The sequence below is a fragment of the Phoenix dactylifera genome, chromosome 14 (genome assembly GCF_009389715.1).
Source record: "Phoenix dactylifera cultivar Barhee BC4 chromosome 14, palm_55x_up_171113_PBpolish2nd_filt_p, whole genome shotgun sequence".
Lineage (NCBI taxonomy): Eukaryota > Viridiplantae > Streptophyta > Magnoliopsida > Arecales > Arecaceae > Phoenix > Phoenix dactylifera.
Genome location: NC_052405.1, coordinates 24,005,523 through 24,022,837, shown reverse-complemented (window position 1 = coordinate 24,022,837; position 17,315 = coordinate 24,005,523). Strand labels below are relative to the sequence as shown.

Sequence of the window (17,315 nt, the reverse complement as noted above, 5' to 3'; positions counted from 1 at the left end):
GATCATTGCTTTGGTTACAAATACTTATAACTGACAAAACATCTATTATAGACACAAGCAAGTGTGCTACTACAACTAACAATCCCAACTAGTAGATAGGCTTAAGCATAAATAATATTAGTCGCAGCATGCAAGTAGTACTTGATGAACCATGCGAGAATCCATTAAACATAATATACCTTATATAAAATACATTTAAAAGAAAAATATTGTGTGAATGTAACCAACTTGTGCATGCAAGAATATACACTCACCAATTAAGATAAAGATGTAGTGCAGCTATGCATTATAGGCTCTATGAATCAAGAAAGCATGCCGTCTGCCAAGACAATCATACCTTAAAATTGTTGAGCACCAAAATTAAGAGAAAGAAAGTGTCCTTTTGGGACATTGTTTCAAGGGAAACAAAAATTAGTATGCAATAAATTTTTCTAATGCCCTGAATCAAGAATTGTGATGACTCAGCAATAAGTAGGTCCCAACAAGAATGACTTTTCCTTCTTGACAAAAGGAAAAATGAAAACGACAGAGGTTAAGCACCGGCTCGTTAACTTTTCTGATCAAACCTCGAATCTAAACAGCTACCCTTTTATTTTCTTATTCACATAAAAATTCCAAAAGCATTCATTTTCTCATTGAAAGAACAACTCCATTGCTATTATAGTTTTCCTCGAGGTTTGACAAACGGACACCAAGAACCGGTCGGCGTCCGATACGGTTCGGTATCGATTCAATACCAGATTGAACCAATAAGATAGTGGCAGCTGGGCCATACCTAATCCGGTTCGAAGTCGGATTGACTCGGTGTGAACCAGCCAATAAAAAACCGGTTTCAGACAATAAAGAACCGGTTCCGACCGGTCCAACATCGATTTTGGCCGGTCCAATATCATTTCTCGTTGATAGAGACCAGAACCAAATATGAATGACGAACCGATCTAGTTTCATATTAGGTTAGTTTGGTACTGCCTGAATCGAGCGATTCGGCCTAATTCAGCAAACCTTACTTTTTCTGCTAAATTGTTCAATTTTGCATGAGAGGTTGCTAATGGCAGTAAGTAATTTTGCATGAGAGTGCCTATAAAAAGATCTTCAAAATCGAACTCCTGTGGTTCTAACAAGCTGATTTGTCCATCTAAACTTGTTATCATACCCTGGAGTTTCCACCAACGGAAAGAAATCCATGCATAAAAAGGAAAAAGATAACCGTTACATCATAACTAACAGAAAGAGAGAGCATTTGCTGTAGTAGATGGTGATAAATGTTGAGTTTCTGATTCCAAATGCCTTTATAGGCATGGAAACACAAATAACGAGATGTCAATGAAAATAACCAAGAACTTGACCACCTACATTCTGTCTGATAGCTTCCTCATGATCCAAAACACCATTTGGGGTTGTGATCACGACATATCCCCACTGCAGAAAAGCAAAATCAAATTCAAACTATTGATCGTCTCTCCCATCGTTAAATGGGAAAATACAATATCATTATCTACAAGCAATATATTTTTCGGAGTATCCACATAAGGCATGACTAGAATATGCAATCAACATTTCAAGTATTTGCCCTAAACTCATTGCTTGGTTAACATAGCATAACACAGTTGGCTGCATCTAAACATTAGGATAAGTTGAACAAAAACATAGACATATCAGTTAGTCCAAAAGGCACTATAAAATAACATAATTTGGCAATGACAGACATAAACTAGACAAATGAGTTTGCACTTAATGCAGTCCATCTGTGCAAGGCAAGCATCATCTTTGCTGCCTTTTCATTACCCGAATCAATTAAATTAAGCAAAAATCACATATCATCTTGGTAGTTGAGATAGATAAGCATGACCGCCACACCACAGTGCATCTTTTGAACTTCGAAAATACAAATAAATACCAAAATCTTACTCCTATGTAGTGCCACAAGTAATATTATCAACATTAAAATAACAAAATATATTATGTAAAACCAAAGAAAACTAAACCCTATTGTTCTTTTACGTGACAAATATATGGCCTTTTTTTGAAAGTCAACATGCATGCATAGACATAACAGTTTATATAGCGTGATTTACTTTGGGAACCTACAGATTTGTGGTGAGCGAGGTAAACCCATTTAACCTGCTTCCATTACAACAATTAAGCAACTAGAGATGAAAGCAGTGTTACTCATATGCTAGATGAACAATGTTCTTTCTGCGACTACAAATGATGAATATGTGGAGTAATTAATCTCATCTCTTTCCAATAGATTTTTCCTTCCAGAAAGTTAGCAGGTTCACAAGCAATGTGGCTTCTGTGAAGGTCCAGCCACAAAAGGGTAAATCCATATATACCCACTTAACAACTCATTTAAGGAAAACAGCGGACCTTTGCTGGGTTAACTTCCAGAACAAATGAAAATGACTTATGTTGTTATTCTTCTTCAAACTATGTATTTGGGAACTTGTCTACAAGGATGGATGTCTATATGCTGTGTTACTCAGACACTCGAGTCTGGCTACAGGAATCATGTCAGATATGTACGCTAATCAGATATGCAACAGACATCTGGATTCTCTCTCTCTCACTCTCTCTCCCTGTGCAGCTTCTAGAGATAGGTGGATAATTAGACACTCCCCGTAATGAGTTCTACCAATCATACAGACATTATATATGAAAGTTACCCCTTTTCCCTTATATAGACATTGGCCAAGAACGTAGATATCAAACCACCTTTGCAAAATATCCCTTTTCATAGGAATAGTCCAAAGCTAATTAGGAAGTTTAAGAAATATATACACACACATATAGTAAAGGACCTTAACAAATAATATCTTCTAATAGTTTTAATAATATTTAAAAATAAATACAATTTAGTTAAAATTATCTTTTCTACATGTCCCAGTATCTTCTTTTCTTCCCCTTGCCAAGCAGACACTTGAACACAGTGTGAATCTAATGCTCATATCCATGTCCATGCAACACTGTCTATGTGGTTTCAAATATTGGATTTCCTTGCGGTGTTTATGTCCTTCTTGAGTTAGCTGTGCCCTAATCCTCGTGTTTCTCTTTCCTTAAGGTATATATTCTCATCAACCTACTTGCCCTCATTAAAATGAACAAGACATATCATTTCTAGAGGAAAAAAGGCATGAGATGGATCAAAATGATGTTCAGTGGGCAGGCAACCAGTCAACTTCATGATTGTCAGCAATTTATATCAATCTTCTAAATATTATGGATATAACAAAGAATAAAGTTAATTTAGTGCATTCAACAATTCAACTTGATTGAGATATAACTTTTATGACCAAAATTAATAGAGATTTTCTTTTAATGCTTTTAGAATCCTTTAATGCAGTCTGATTTTTGGTTTCTAAAGAAAGGACAAAGGAACATCAAAACAATATATAATAGGGGCTGTGAAATCAGAGAAAGATCTTCTCGGCCACTTATAAGTGATATAAGTATGTGCTTTTCAAAATCCCTTGAACTGTAAGGAGAGAGCCAAAGGCAAAAGGAAGTTCATATGCCACAGCTAAATATAAGTCCAAAAGATGATATGGCAATATAAAGCTTTATTTATAAACTAAATGTCTTCCAAGATTGTTCATCTCCTAACTAGGAACCTTTAATTCTTATCCAATACAAGTGAGAATTAAAAATAACAAATTTCAGATTCCATGTAAACTTATATAAATCATCTAGGAGGATCACCAGGCCCGTTGTGGACCATCCTAGCCAACCCAGTAGGCCTAGACAAGGTCCAAGAGCAAGATCCACCAAATCTAGGATTTAATTATGAACCTTAACTTTCAGAGATCATAACTTTCTCATCCAACAACCATTTTTGTCATGCTAGCCACTAAAACAAAGGTCTCAATGAGTACTATGATAGTGCATCGACTCCCCAAGGGTTGCATGCACACACCAATTGGGGGCCTACAATGATGTTAGGGCCTAAAAAAGGGCCGATCATAGAAAAAAAAATTTCTTTCTAGAAAAGACTTTGACTAAGTATATCTCTCAATCCAGAAAGAATTAAAAAAATGCAGTTGAAAACAAAATTGATGTAGGAGTCAAAATTTAGCTCCATAAGGATTTTAACTTTTCACGATTATTTTTTTGAGTCATATCTATCTTAGGACAGCTCTAATCTCTACCAACTAAAAAAGGAATCCGACTTGAATTTGCAAGGGCAGACCTAACTAATATAAATAGAGACGTCATAATCTATTTTATCACAAAGATAATAAAAGAAAAGAGGATCTAGAACCCTACTTTCACCAATTTCCTTCTTTTCTACTAGTTTTCGAGAGGTCCGAGTTGAGTAGATTAAAGAAATTCTCTTCTTTACCACAATCAAATCAATAAAAAGCCATACAAATCACCTTAAAAATAAATTATACCTAAAAATCATCTCTAAGAATTTCCTAATCAACACAGGCCAATAGTAGGACTAAAAGGCACCAAATAAACTTAATATATAACTCAAAGACCCACTCAAGATTGCCACAGAATTCAATACAAAGATAACAAGAAAATATAAACACTGTCCATGCCTGAGAAGATATCCAAAACATAAAAAAAGTGAAAAGACATCCAAGACTCAAATGTTAATGCTTACAACCAACAACAATAAATTAAAAAAAATAAACTTGACTAATTTTAAACTTAATCATTACTTGTCTACAACATAAACCTTTTTAAAAGAAATTGAACATTAAATAAGAGTATTTTTTTTATAGTTTAATTTTTTTTATGAATTAAAAAAACAAACCAATTCAATAAGTGCATTGGCCATGAAACACTTTAAAAAAGGGTTAAAATAACCTAGCTATGTACAACTAAATGTTGTGAGTACCATTGTGAGCAAGGTAAAATTAAACATAAGGGACATAATGGTGAATAGCGTGCAAGGCAGGAACCGACAATACAAAAGAAAGCCATGATAAATGTTTGCTGGACTTCAATCATTTCATATTCAAGATAGATGAGGTTTTGGAAAGGATAACTACATTTTTAGGCTTGTGATAATGGATCGGAATTATTGGCACCTATGCAAACCGACCAAGCCACCCAACATAAACATAAAACCCCTTTAGGTGGGCATCAAATTGCCATGGGGGCACTGGATTGGTGCCCTATGGACCTTAACCCCTTAGCTTTGATGAGTAACATAAGTAGGATAATAAATACAGGAGATTTATCTAGAAAAACAAACAGAAGGTTAACCACTCATTTTCTAGACTGATAAATGTGTATGGTGTGGTTAGTTCTGACACACTTGGAGTCACAAGAGGAAAATCTCCAATTAGAGACAGGACCTTCTTGAGGCCTTGCTTTTGTTTCATGCTTTTTTTCCTTGTGGACCTCTTTATTTATCGTATGTCAAGGTACTTGAATAAACCTCCAAAACCATCTCTTCTTCATGAAAGACCAGTACAAAGTTTTATTTAGAAGTGCCAAAACCACATAGATCCGGTGAGATGCAGGATAAGTTAAACTAACACCACATAATTCTACGATTTTAACATATCACAATAATTAATCAGGAGTTAAGAATAAAAGAATGTTTCGATGTGTTCCTAAAATGAAACAAATAAATGACATGTTAGACAAATGAACTGATAACACAAACCTGGCGTGTTGGAAGTATGCGCAATCGGTATTCTTCTATGTCCTTAGCCTTGATGTCTTGCCTATAGGTAAGTGCTCGACAATCAGTTACCCTGCCTTGCAACTCTACATTGACTCTTCCCACTCTATGTGGATCAAATACCTGAAAATCTTTGATATATCCTGCAAACAATAATCAAATTCTCATAAATGCAAACTTGAACTAATTATATGGACAGAATGGACTTGAACTTGCCTGAACACAATGAGAATGTGTGAATCTAAGGCTAAGAAGTGGTTAAGCATTTCCATGCAAGATCACCAGCTCGAGTGTGGAATTTCAAATTCCAAGTGACATTCCTCTAGAGGTAATCAGATATATTTTACAAATATCAGTTAAGCTTTTGATTAAAATGGTAAATCTGAGGTAAAGCTGTAACTTCAAACATACCAGACAATCATTTTGAGCATTTGCTCTCATAAATGATCCTAGTTGGAGTCAGGACCTCTATTTGTAACTTATAGCTAACCAGTATCAAGAACATGCCATACGTGTGATTTGTTCCAAGGAAAAAGAAATAGAGTAAAAGGGGATAGAAGGGTGAAAGAGGCTTCCTCTTTCCCTGCTTGGGTAGAGGATGTGAGATAAGTTATAAAACCTACTTTTCTATTTTCTATTTTATTTGCATTGGGACTATAATTCATGTCCTTTTAATTATATAGGGATGTAATATATGTCCTTTAAATTAAAAAATAATCAGGCTATAAATAACGGTCTAGTTACAGAATAGGGGTCCGGCTACCTAACCTTCTCCCGTTAAATATAGTTGATGAGGTTGGATGATTATTTAATTGCTAGAAGCCAGGTTCTCAGAGCCTTCAAATCTGCCACTTGTTCATCTCCTCTGTGTTGGTCATTATCTATTCTCCTTTAGTACTAACAAACAGTTGAAATTAATTTATATATTAGAAAACCTACTGTCATGGCCAAAGCCTCAATAATCTACACCATTTAAGAAGATCCTGATCAACTTGGAACTTGTGGACCTAGTCTTGCACTGCTATCTAAGATATAATGTATACTTCAAGAATAATATTTAACTCATTATCGATGAATGAGCAAGTAAACTCTGACCACTTTATTTATTCATACAAAACAAACTTCACAATAAGATACATGGAACGCTTCATGTACAAGGAGGACAGGAAATGATGAAGCTACACATTAATATACAGATCTTCTCTGTTATTTAACACAATAGCCAAGATCAAGCAGATCAAGTGGAGAATTGGACGAGCAGGTTTTACACTCTCTGCACAGCTAAAACTATAATTAGATGTGATTCCTTCGACATTTTGCTCGGTTCTTTCGAAAGCAAACTCTGACTTGCAGAAGATTATCCCAGCATAAATGCCTTCACATCAGATATGACAAGATTTTTTGTGGTCTAACTAATGATCAAACAAGGTACATATAAATGTTCCAAACCACTGAGCAAAACTTTCTTACATGGCATAACAGCTAAGTTTGTTTTCACCTCACTAAGCTGGCTGAGAATGTTTATTTGCCGCAGATTCTTGATAGTCACAACAGTGATCCAATATCTTCAAGCCTTGAACGTCATCCACCATAACCATGATCAATATGCCCTCCAACTAATGGGTTGCAAGTCATAACAATACTGACAATTCTCAAAACATAGAAAATTAAGACTTCGATTTCAGTTTATACCATTGTTTACTCCTACTATATGGAGCAAATCATCAAGTTCTTCCAACTAAATAAACTCTCTTGCTTTGATATTCAGACAGTGTTCCTGATTCCTGAAGAAGTTAAGCAACTATTCAACATATGCACATTCCTCATGTACATTTCCTGAGTGCAATCCAGATTCAAGACACATTTAACTTAGATCAACTTTTTTTTTTTATTCTAAGAAACTAAGACTAACTCAATATGTTGACTTAAACCTTCCTCTAAACCTTTGAATCCAATCATTTTTGAAAGATCAGCAATCCGATACAGAATAATCCAACTGCTGGAAGTAGGTCAAAGGTCCTGATAAATTCAATCTATTACAGATCATATTTATAGTAGAAAGAATGTGGAAAGGAGTACAAAATGAGGTCTCAAGAGAGAAGTGAAGGGTGGATTATGTGGCCAGCTAAATGGATAAAAGTTTGATCTACCAACCTTGCAAATATTTCAAGACTTCATAGTCAACCTGACATTAGCCCTTTTTAGAGAGGGTGAATTAGCCCTTCTTATGTTTGAGTACTAGAGAGGGATTTTTTCCCTGGGTAGGGAGAAGGGGGAGAGGAGGGGGCCCCGGAAGGTGGGGTACATGAAGTCCCAGAATATTAACTATAACTATTTAAGCTTAGCAAACAGGACAACCAACCAGGGGTCTAAAAGCATACTGATGAAGAAACAGTACAAAATGGTAAAACTCTTATATTGAGTATCATATTTACTATAAGGCATAAATGCTTCGTTAAAGAGCCAGTTCAAATATTATCTTACACATGCAGTACCACATGCGGATAGAATAACTAATCCCATCGATTCTCAAAAATAGGGAAAAAAACTTCAAGTTACTTGCAAAAATTCTGTATAAATGCTATCCCCAATCAAATAATCTCAGCCACTAAATATATTTTAGAGATTTGTTGTCAAAAAAAAAAAAAAAAAAGCTTTACTAGCTTAATTCATAAGGAAATTACAAGACAAAAACCTAAAAGAATCAGTGTCATCCTAAAATGAACTTCGTCCTGAGAATAGCAACAAGCATGAAATTCTCTTTACCAACTAAAGATAACCAACATCAGTTAAGAAGAAATAGTTTCTGTTTGGGGGATGGAGCTTGTGACCTTGAGCTTTAATGTCCAAAAATGTCAAATATTTTGCAATGGAACTGTCATATCCAATCTGCTAGAGTGGACTCATTCTTGAATTCAAGGACAAAATGACAATCTCTGTTCTTTCCTAGTTGACTGGAAAATTGACTATGAAAATACCATATAGAAGCGTGCTCTCATAAAAATCTGAGACAGAGACCACAATTTTTTAAAAATCATATAAGTAAAGATAACCACCCTCCATCCCATCCAAGAAATTAGGGTAATGGTAGCAAATCCTGATTACAAGATATGTGACCTAGTAAACTTCTCAAAAAGTGTAATTTACATGTAAAGTTGCCCATTCTTTAGTTAGCATCAGCAATCAGTCTGAAATTTTCCACTAACTGGGACCAACTTCATTAGATAGCATCAACCTTCTCAAGCTGATATGCATCCTGTAATTCAGCTATGCTCCAATAGCCAAAATATGCGCTATAATACTATATCCAAGCAGATATCAGAAGTATGAAATGCATGTCTTTGTGTATAAAACCCAGGAATAAATCTTGCAACATACAATCCATTTTGACAGCATACTAAGTATATCCTTTTTCCTAATGTAGGCTTTGTATACTTTCCATAACAACACCTCAAATTCAAGATGAACCTTACACCAGTAGTTCACCACAGGAAGTAAGAACTGACCAGAAGGTACAGTAGAATATGGACATGAGGTACGAGAGGATCTAAGAAACAAAGGAAGAGAGTGACGGGAAAATGGCTAAGGTGCTGAACTGCAAAAAGGTGATGACAGCATGCTAAAAGGATGTGACAGCCAATGATAAGAAGTGAGAGTAATCGGAAGCACTAGGGCAACCAGCAACAAATCAAACATGCAATGGCAGAACAACAATCAGTCCTTAATCTAGAGGGAATAATGTGGAAATGAGTGTTATGAAGCATGTATCACAACCAGATAATTTCATGTGGAATTAACAAGCCTCAAGCAATAAATTAGATGTCCAAGTGAACGTTTTGAATTGAACAATGTTATGTTAGGATTACAAGCTAGCTAGATGGCAAAAAGCCTTGCAAATTTAAAGACCTTAAATTAAGCCAGCAATAAAGTTAGCTAGTTGGCAAAGTCAACTAGCAGCTAGATAGACTAGCCATTCCAAAGCATTAATTCAAAATCATAAGCAAACATTGGTATAATATGCAGGCAAGCAATGTGAAGGCAAACCAAGACACCAATAGCGGTCACACATGGTAGGACTAGCTACTTCTCATTGCAAGCATTTCAGTACAATGAAGCAGTCTGAAGAAAAAAATACCATAGAACGTGTTCATGCACATGGAGTGTAACTGGTTAGTTATGGAATATCAAGGCTAGAGACGTAAGACAGCTAACATAGAATGCACATAAGTAATCTTGAGAAGTAAACAGATAAAAATGCTCGTCCTTAAGTACAAGCAAATTTGACTAAATTAAGGCTACTAGGCATGGTGGTAAAAAAAGCACCATGCGGCTTGAGAAAATGGAGTAAAAATTGAGCTAGGTAAAAAAAAAAACCCAACTGTTCCATTAGGAGGCCAACCAGAGAAGGGCACCATAACAGTTGAAAGATGTGTCAAAGATTTCAGAATCTAAGGAAGAAAAGTAGGATGATCCAAGTATGCACAATGAGAGTAAATTGACAACCAAAAAAACAGGAGATCAAAATACAATAATGTGAGTCAAGGGATAAAAGTGAAAGCTTCAAGGATCTTCGGAAGACAGTGCTCTAACCATGAAGTACTAGTAGGAAGTCATGAAATGGGTTAAAAAGCACTTGAGATGGGCAACAACAAATAAACGAACATAAGACAAGTGAACCTACGTAAGTGTAAGGATCGACCTAACCTAAATAAATTCGAGTCAGGAAAACCTAGAACTGAGTTGGATGGAGCGATCACACTTAACTGGATGTTCGTTCCAGATGATCCAACAGGAAAGGAAAATAATCAGTCTACTGAAGTAGGCAATAAGTTAGATGAATTGAACGCAAACAAAAAATAGATGAAAAGCTCAAAAATGTAGGTGTTACAGTAGATCAACAAATTAACGAGGTAGTAGCATCCAGGATAGTGAACTTAGAGACAATAAGAAGATTTGAAGACACCCAAAATGTAAAGTATTAACAAGTGAATGACGACGAAAGATCTTACAGTTTTAAATCAGGCTAAAATATGAAGAAACACTAAGAGGAGACATATCAAAAATTAAGGAGCCAAAAGGAAGAATTAAAAGAATTTGAAACTAAAACAGTAAAAAAAAAAGGTAGTTAATTAATCAAATAACATAAATTGTAAGCTTGTATGCTCCAAAACTGTAGTTAAAACACAAAATACGATATTTGATGTTGTTATCATAAAATAATAAGGCATGAATCATAGATCAGAACCATATTTGCTTGAGTTGGGTAGATAAGGATATGCTGTAACTAGGATAAGGTTAAGAGTAAGCAAGCTTGACCAACCTGATAAATACTCAAGAAGTTAATCCAACTAGTAAATCAAAGCTGAAACATAGAAAAAAGTGCTGTCTAAGACAAGATAACAGAATTTCTAGTAGGTGGACAGTTAAATGAATGAAAAAGATATCAAGAGATCAAATAGCCCATAAAAAATAAAACCATAGGAACAATGGGGTATGTTTGTTAAAAAAAAAAGGGTATTCAAGGTGATGAAATAATGGGTATAAGCTATTCCCCCTACCGTGAAGCCCCCCAATAGTTACATCCATGCATGAACACATAGATACATGCAAAAATACATAAACACATGCATGCATTCAGACATACCCTAAACACTAAAAACACGCATACAAGCATGGATCCATGCATGTGTGCATGCATACGTACCTACCCTAAATCCTAAACACACACCCACATACATACATAGATATACACATACACACATACATAAGTGCATACATACATACACATATATGTACGTATTACATACATACACATATACATACGTACACGCATTCATACATACACATATATAAATACATGCATGCATTCATGCATGCATACATACATACCAACCACACTTGCACTCGCCAAAAGAGAAAAACAAGGAGAAGGAAGAAAGAGCCCTATGATCAATATATGACAAACCTCTTAGTAGAGGCAGATAACACATCATTTGATATTGGTGCATGCTGATTCTCCACATTTATTTTGGTCAAGGTTGCAAAGTGGAAAGAAGATGACTACAAATAAATCTGTGTATTAGCCATATATCTCAGAAACTAAGTCCATCTCTGTGGAGGCAAGGGATGATGAATTTGTGCTTCAGTACCATTAAGCTTAGAAATTGTTGAACTAAATCCAACATAATAACATGACATTAAGCTAAACACATTTCGTGACAAGCATTTGCGCCTACTGTCTAAGACAATGCATTAAAGGATCAACGCAGAGACCCATGAATAGGATACTATAATCATCTGCCTCATAAGAAAAAAAGATTGCATATAGGCAACATATTAAATATGCATGCTCTATAACACCACTCTGCTCAATATTTCTAACACATTTATTACTGACAGAACAGGGGCATTCCTTCTGATACCAAAAAGAATGTTTAAAGTAGATAAATTGTGGGGAAATAGGTCATATTTGCTAAAAACCAAGGTTAAATTGGACTTTTCTAGATTGCATGCATTTGTGCAATAAAGTAAGAAGACAAAAGGAAATAAAAGAAAGGGAAGAACAAGAAGTAGAGAGATGAGAAGCTCACCACAAGTCGAGATATATCATAACATCCACCATAAAAAAAAGAATTGCAAATTTAAGATCTAATTTTGGCCACCGGCAAGCTTCAACACCCTACATATCTCTTTGTATGACCAAGATACACATACTTCGCCCATTCAAAGTCAGAAAAACATTTTCTTCTGCTTTTTTCTTTTTTCAAACAAATATTTGAGTGGGCTTTTCTTTTTCAATCCTAATTCAACTTTTAGGGGCAAAGCTTGATCGTTTAGGTTCAAATGCATGGACTGAAAGCAAACCGCAGTATAGAACAAATAATACATAACTATCACAATGGGAAAAAGAAAAAACAAATCATTATAACACAGTATAATAACTTCTTGAAGGAACACAAAATTCTCTTGGCAACATGTTAAGCTTGATGGAAAAATTTGCCTATTGAAAGGTAACCAACCATAAAAAGAAAAAAAAAAGAGAGAAAAAATTGGTGCATCTGACTATGACCAAAAAATTCAGAATTTTGAGTTGACAGCTCCTATGGTATCTGTTACAAAGTTCATTTTCCAACTTCAGAATAAAATAAAATCATCATAAATAATTCTTAAAAATTTTGTGTATGATCTCAAAATTCCAACAAGCTAAGATAACCAAATTGTAGCTGGGCAAGTAGATATTTGCTTCAGGAATGTTGGATTGCAAGGGAAAAAGGCCTGGATAACAAGGTTTCAACAAAAATCCTGATTTCTGGTTGTCTGTTTTGCAGGAAAAAAATCAAAAATAGGAAATAATTGGTAATGGGAAGAGGATGTTTCTCCAGCTGCCACTCAATTCCTTAGAGAATTATTTCTGAAATGAACCTACCAAAGTTACTCTAAATTTAGTTATACATCTGCTGCTCGCAGAAACTTTGGAATGACTGGATACTCGCTAGCTTGATTCCATTTGGCTAAAAGAGACAAACAAAAGGGAAATATTTCTGTTCTTGCGGGGATGTTCTAAAAGACCAACTACAGAGGAAAATGAATGAATAATGTCATAAACTTGCTCCTAGATGAATTTTGTGCTGATCCAATGTAGAATGCCCGAAGCATTACTTGTTTAATTAACATCCACTATACATGTATGGAAACGTTACTTTTGTTAGACTGGACTTGGTAGATGGAGTCAAATTTTCTCTTTAGAAGAGATAATCGTAATCCATGTATGATGAATATGCACAAGAGAATGGGATGATCGCAGGACTTGAATTAGAAAGAAATTCAAACTATTTTAAGAGGTTATACATCAGTTAAGGACATCCAAGATTGCATATTTCCATCATATACTTGATTCTGCAATTGAAATGATGTATAAGCAACTTACCACAGCCTACAACTAGACTAATGCAACTGCAGTTGCAAGTGGTTCATCTGCAGCTAACTAAACAGCCTACATATGAGGAAAAGATGATGACATGGTGTCTGAGTGTAGATTCTTTTCAAGAATACATGGAGAACCAGTTACACTCTAGAACACTGATTCGTACATGCATGTCTGAAGATACAAATTACTCCTTGGAGGAAAAATGGAATATCAGATCCATCACCCATATAGAAACTTCTACTTATGCATCTACATAATAGGATTGCACTCCATGTGCTGTCTTGAATCATCTACTACTACAACATGTAAGGATTTATATCATCATCCATACAAAGCCTACCATATACATAGGATGACAGCATATAATGTGTATACCCCATGTACACGCAAAGACATGCAAATGCAAGCACAGACACATGTAAATGAATGAACAAACGCATGTGCACAGGAACGCATAAGGGATAGCCCTTATATATGGGATCAACTTTTATTACCAAGGTATAGGCCACCAAAGTTTGAAAATGTTTTAAACCAGCTTCCGACTGGACACCAATCCTTTATAAGTCATTGTGGAATTCCTGATCAAAGCGATGTCAGTGCCAAAAAAGGAGCATGCTAAAAGCCTAATATACCATTCCAAGGGTAGGAAACCTCCCTTATCGCTAGCCTAAAAGGCCAAATTGGATGGTAGCTGATCTAACCTTATTGGTTATGGCTTTCAAGCTTATTGAATCAAGAAGCCTACAAGGCTTCTCTTCAGCACAAACCACAAGCTAGTGATATAAATTGGACAAGAATTCCTCTATGAGCTATTTTTTGCATGCACATTATCCCACCCCAAATATTTTCATAGCAAGACTACCTCACGAACCAGTCATTCAAGTGATGATCGCGTCCACTCCGAGGTAGGAAGTGTGAAAAAAGCTATTTCAAAATCTGTATGGTTACAAACTTTCCTAAGCCCTAAATTTATGCCTAACTCTTATAATCAAGATTGTCGGTATTCTTCCAACTTACTCTCCGATTAAAAACAGTATAAATCTGAAATAAAAAATTTCAGCGGAAGAATTAATAAGAAACGAGAGAAAAAAAAAACCCAAGAATACAGCAACCGGCGAGCAAAAGTATAAAGAAGAAAAAAAGAAAGTAAAAAAAAAAAAGGGTGAGAATGTAACCTCGATATTTCATGATTTTGAGGAAGGAAGTCATGACGGTGGAGATGGGTTGGAGGTTGGCGGTGGCCTTCCCCCTCCTCTCCGCGTTCACGATGGTCCGAAGCGCATCGTTCAGTATCCTCCGCCCCATCTCCCCGCCCTTTTCTTCTTTCCTCCTTCCCTTTTTTTCTTCGCTCCGATGCTGCGAAGGATTCCGCGATTTTTTGGTGAGTAGACGGAAGTGGGGAGCGGGGGCGGCGGCGGCGGCGGCTTGAAATTGCCGTGGGGAATGGGGGATGCGATGCCGGGAGCGACGCGATTTATTAGCTCGCCTGCAGAAGGTTTATATATATATGTTCATGGTTTTATTCGAGCCCAAATTGAGGCCCAGCCCGAAGTTCAAATTAGAGTGGTGTTTCGAATTGTCGCCAAACCTATACTTGCTTTTCCCAGCACTCCGGCCTCAACCAGCAGCAAGCCAGCCACTGAGCTTGTATACATTTGTAAAAGTCCGCAAAAAACTATCTATTTTAACTTCATGAAAGTAAAGTTGCTCTACTGCTTCTAACCTCCTTGCACAACAAATTATGTCAATTGATCGTCAATCCCCTGCGTTTCCTACCAAGGAGACAGTACCAATAACTATATGTGTATAGGATGAAAAATTTTAGCTCATGCAAATAGATAACGTATGTATTGCTGAATTCGATGGAATTATAGATCGATCTCCTCTTCTGCAACCTTCCTTGAAGTAAAGATTTCAGGTCCAAATTAACGTATGATCACCCACTCAGTGTGTTCTAAAACTGTTGAACTAGACTGAATTACAGAGAGCGCTTTGTCATGGGTTTCCGGTTTGACCATGAGTCAACGGATAAATGAATCAAATATCTAATCCCCATTAGTTATATATTTCTCCTCTAGAGCTGATCATTGGCTAGGCTTGGGCACAGAAAAGATCAAATTATAAATAAGCCTGGCTCGAAACTCGATTAAAAATGAATAGAGTTCAGGCTCGAGGCCCGGCTCGTGATCAGCTCAGACTCTCAATTGTAAATTGGCCCACTTACCTGAGCATGCTCTCTCTTTTCCTACTTGAACCTTCCCCCCATTTGCAAACTATGGTGTCGCATGGTAAAAGAAGATGAAAAGAAGGAAGAGGCAAGATACATGCTGTTACGGGGGAACTTAGCCACCATGCCCCACGTGACCGGCACGCGCGCCCAGGAAGACTACGGCAGCCCCTTGATCCAGCAATCCGACCCCGAGTCGGACATCTTCGGCTCCGCAGCCCGACCCCGAGTCGGCAGCCCCTTGATCCAGCAATCCGACCCCGAGTCGGACATCTTCGGCTCCGCAGCCCGACCCCGAGTCGGACATCTCTCGATAACGACAGGCTATTCCCCAGAGGCACGCCGCAGCCTCCTGCTCCACTACTCCCTGCAACGGTTGTATCTGGCGCTGCTCCACGATCCCCTGTAACAGCCGTACAAGGCGGAGCTCCACTACGCCCTGTCATGGCCGTACCCAGCGCTGCCCCACGACGCCCTGTAACGGCCGTGTCAGTGGCAGCTCCATCGTGCCCCACGATGACGAACCCCCCTGAAAGACCCCCCAGCCTGGTATATATGCGGCTGGGGGGAGGAGGGGGGGTAAGCGAGAACTACCAGAGCATTCTCTTACTTGCTACTATTATCTCTCCTTCTCCTCCAATCTCCTCTGACTTGATCGTCGGAGGGCCCCCACTACCCCAGTGGTGGTGCGAGGCTTGCTTGCAGGTTTCCCGGTGGAAGGTGGAGCGCAATCAACACCAACCAAGGCAACTCAAACGGAACCCCGTTCACACCGCTGTGCCAATCGTTCTCGGTTTGGACCACCAGCAACAGTTGGCGCTAGAGGAAGGGCACGAATCTCAGAGCGATCGTAATGGCACGGCGAGGTGGTCGTGGAGCTTCCAATGCCTCCGGTCGCGGGGCCTCTCGCGCCTCCGGCCGGGAGGCCGCTGCGTCTCCAACACATTCTCAGCAACACTCCACCGCTCCACCTCCCATTCAGATGGTCGAAGCCGCTCAGTTCGACCAGTTAGCCCAGCAGGTTCGCACCCTCGCGGAGGCAGTGCAGAACCTGCAGGGTGTGATGTCTCGGACGCCGCAGCGGGCCCAGGAGCCGCTGCTCCCTGAGCGCTCACCTGTCCTCCTCAACCTGCGCTCCTTCCTCTCCCATGGGGAGGAGCGCCGGCGCGAGGAAGATTCTCGAGCACGGTCCATTCTGCCGGGACCTTCCCATCGGAGCTGCGCGGGGTACGAGAGGCGGGCCCGGGCGCGTTCCCAGACCCCCCAGTCCTCAAGGAACCCGCGCTCCAGTCGGTCCCCCTCTCGGTGCTCCTTGTCTCCCACCCATCGGTCGCGCTCCCTGGACCGGCGGGTGGACGATCTCCACCGACAACTCCAGGTCCTGAAGGGCCACTCCAAAGATCCCTTCGCCGACTTGGAGATCTCCTCCCAGCCGGCGCTTGCCTTGAGGATCCTGCGGACCCCGAATCCGCCGGGGTTTAAAATGCCGGCGATCGAGCCCTATGACGGGGCGGCGGACC

The 17,315-nt window shown here is 38.3% G+C and overlaps 1 protein-coding gene across 1 annotated transcript; it reads right to left on the bottom strand.

The window, feature by feature from the left end:
- Positions 1-1,160: 1,160 nt before the first annotated feature.
- LOC103721286 (40S ribosomal protein S15a-5-like) lies at positions 1,161-15,055 on the bottom strand. The gene is made up of 3 exons (XM_008811430.3): positions 14,744-15,055; positions 5,624-5,784; positions 1,161-1,419 (listed from the first exon to the last, which is right to left on the bottom strand). Exons 1-3 carry the CDS (start codon positions 14,871-14,873, stop codon positions 1,321-1,323), a joined length of 390 nt encoding a protein of 129 aa, XP_008809652.2. The 5' UTR covers positions 14,874-15,055; the 3' UTR covers positions 1,161-1,320.
- Positions 15,056-17,315: the final 2,260 nt, after the last annotated feature.

Coding starts and splice junctions, on each gene's coding strand:
- LOC103721286 (XM_008811430.3), bottom strand. CDS start 14,873: ATGGGGCGGAGGATACTGAACGATGCGCTTCGGACCATCGTGAACGCG. Junction 5,785..14,743: donor CAAAATCATGAAATATCGAG/GTTACATTCTCA, acceptor TATTGTTTGCAG/GATATATCAAAGATTTTCAG. Junction 1,420..5,623: donor GCATACTTCCAACACGCCAG/GTTTGTGTTATC, acceptor GCTTTTCTGCAG/TGGGGATATGTCGTGATCAC.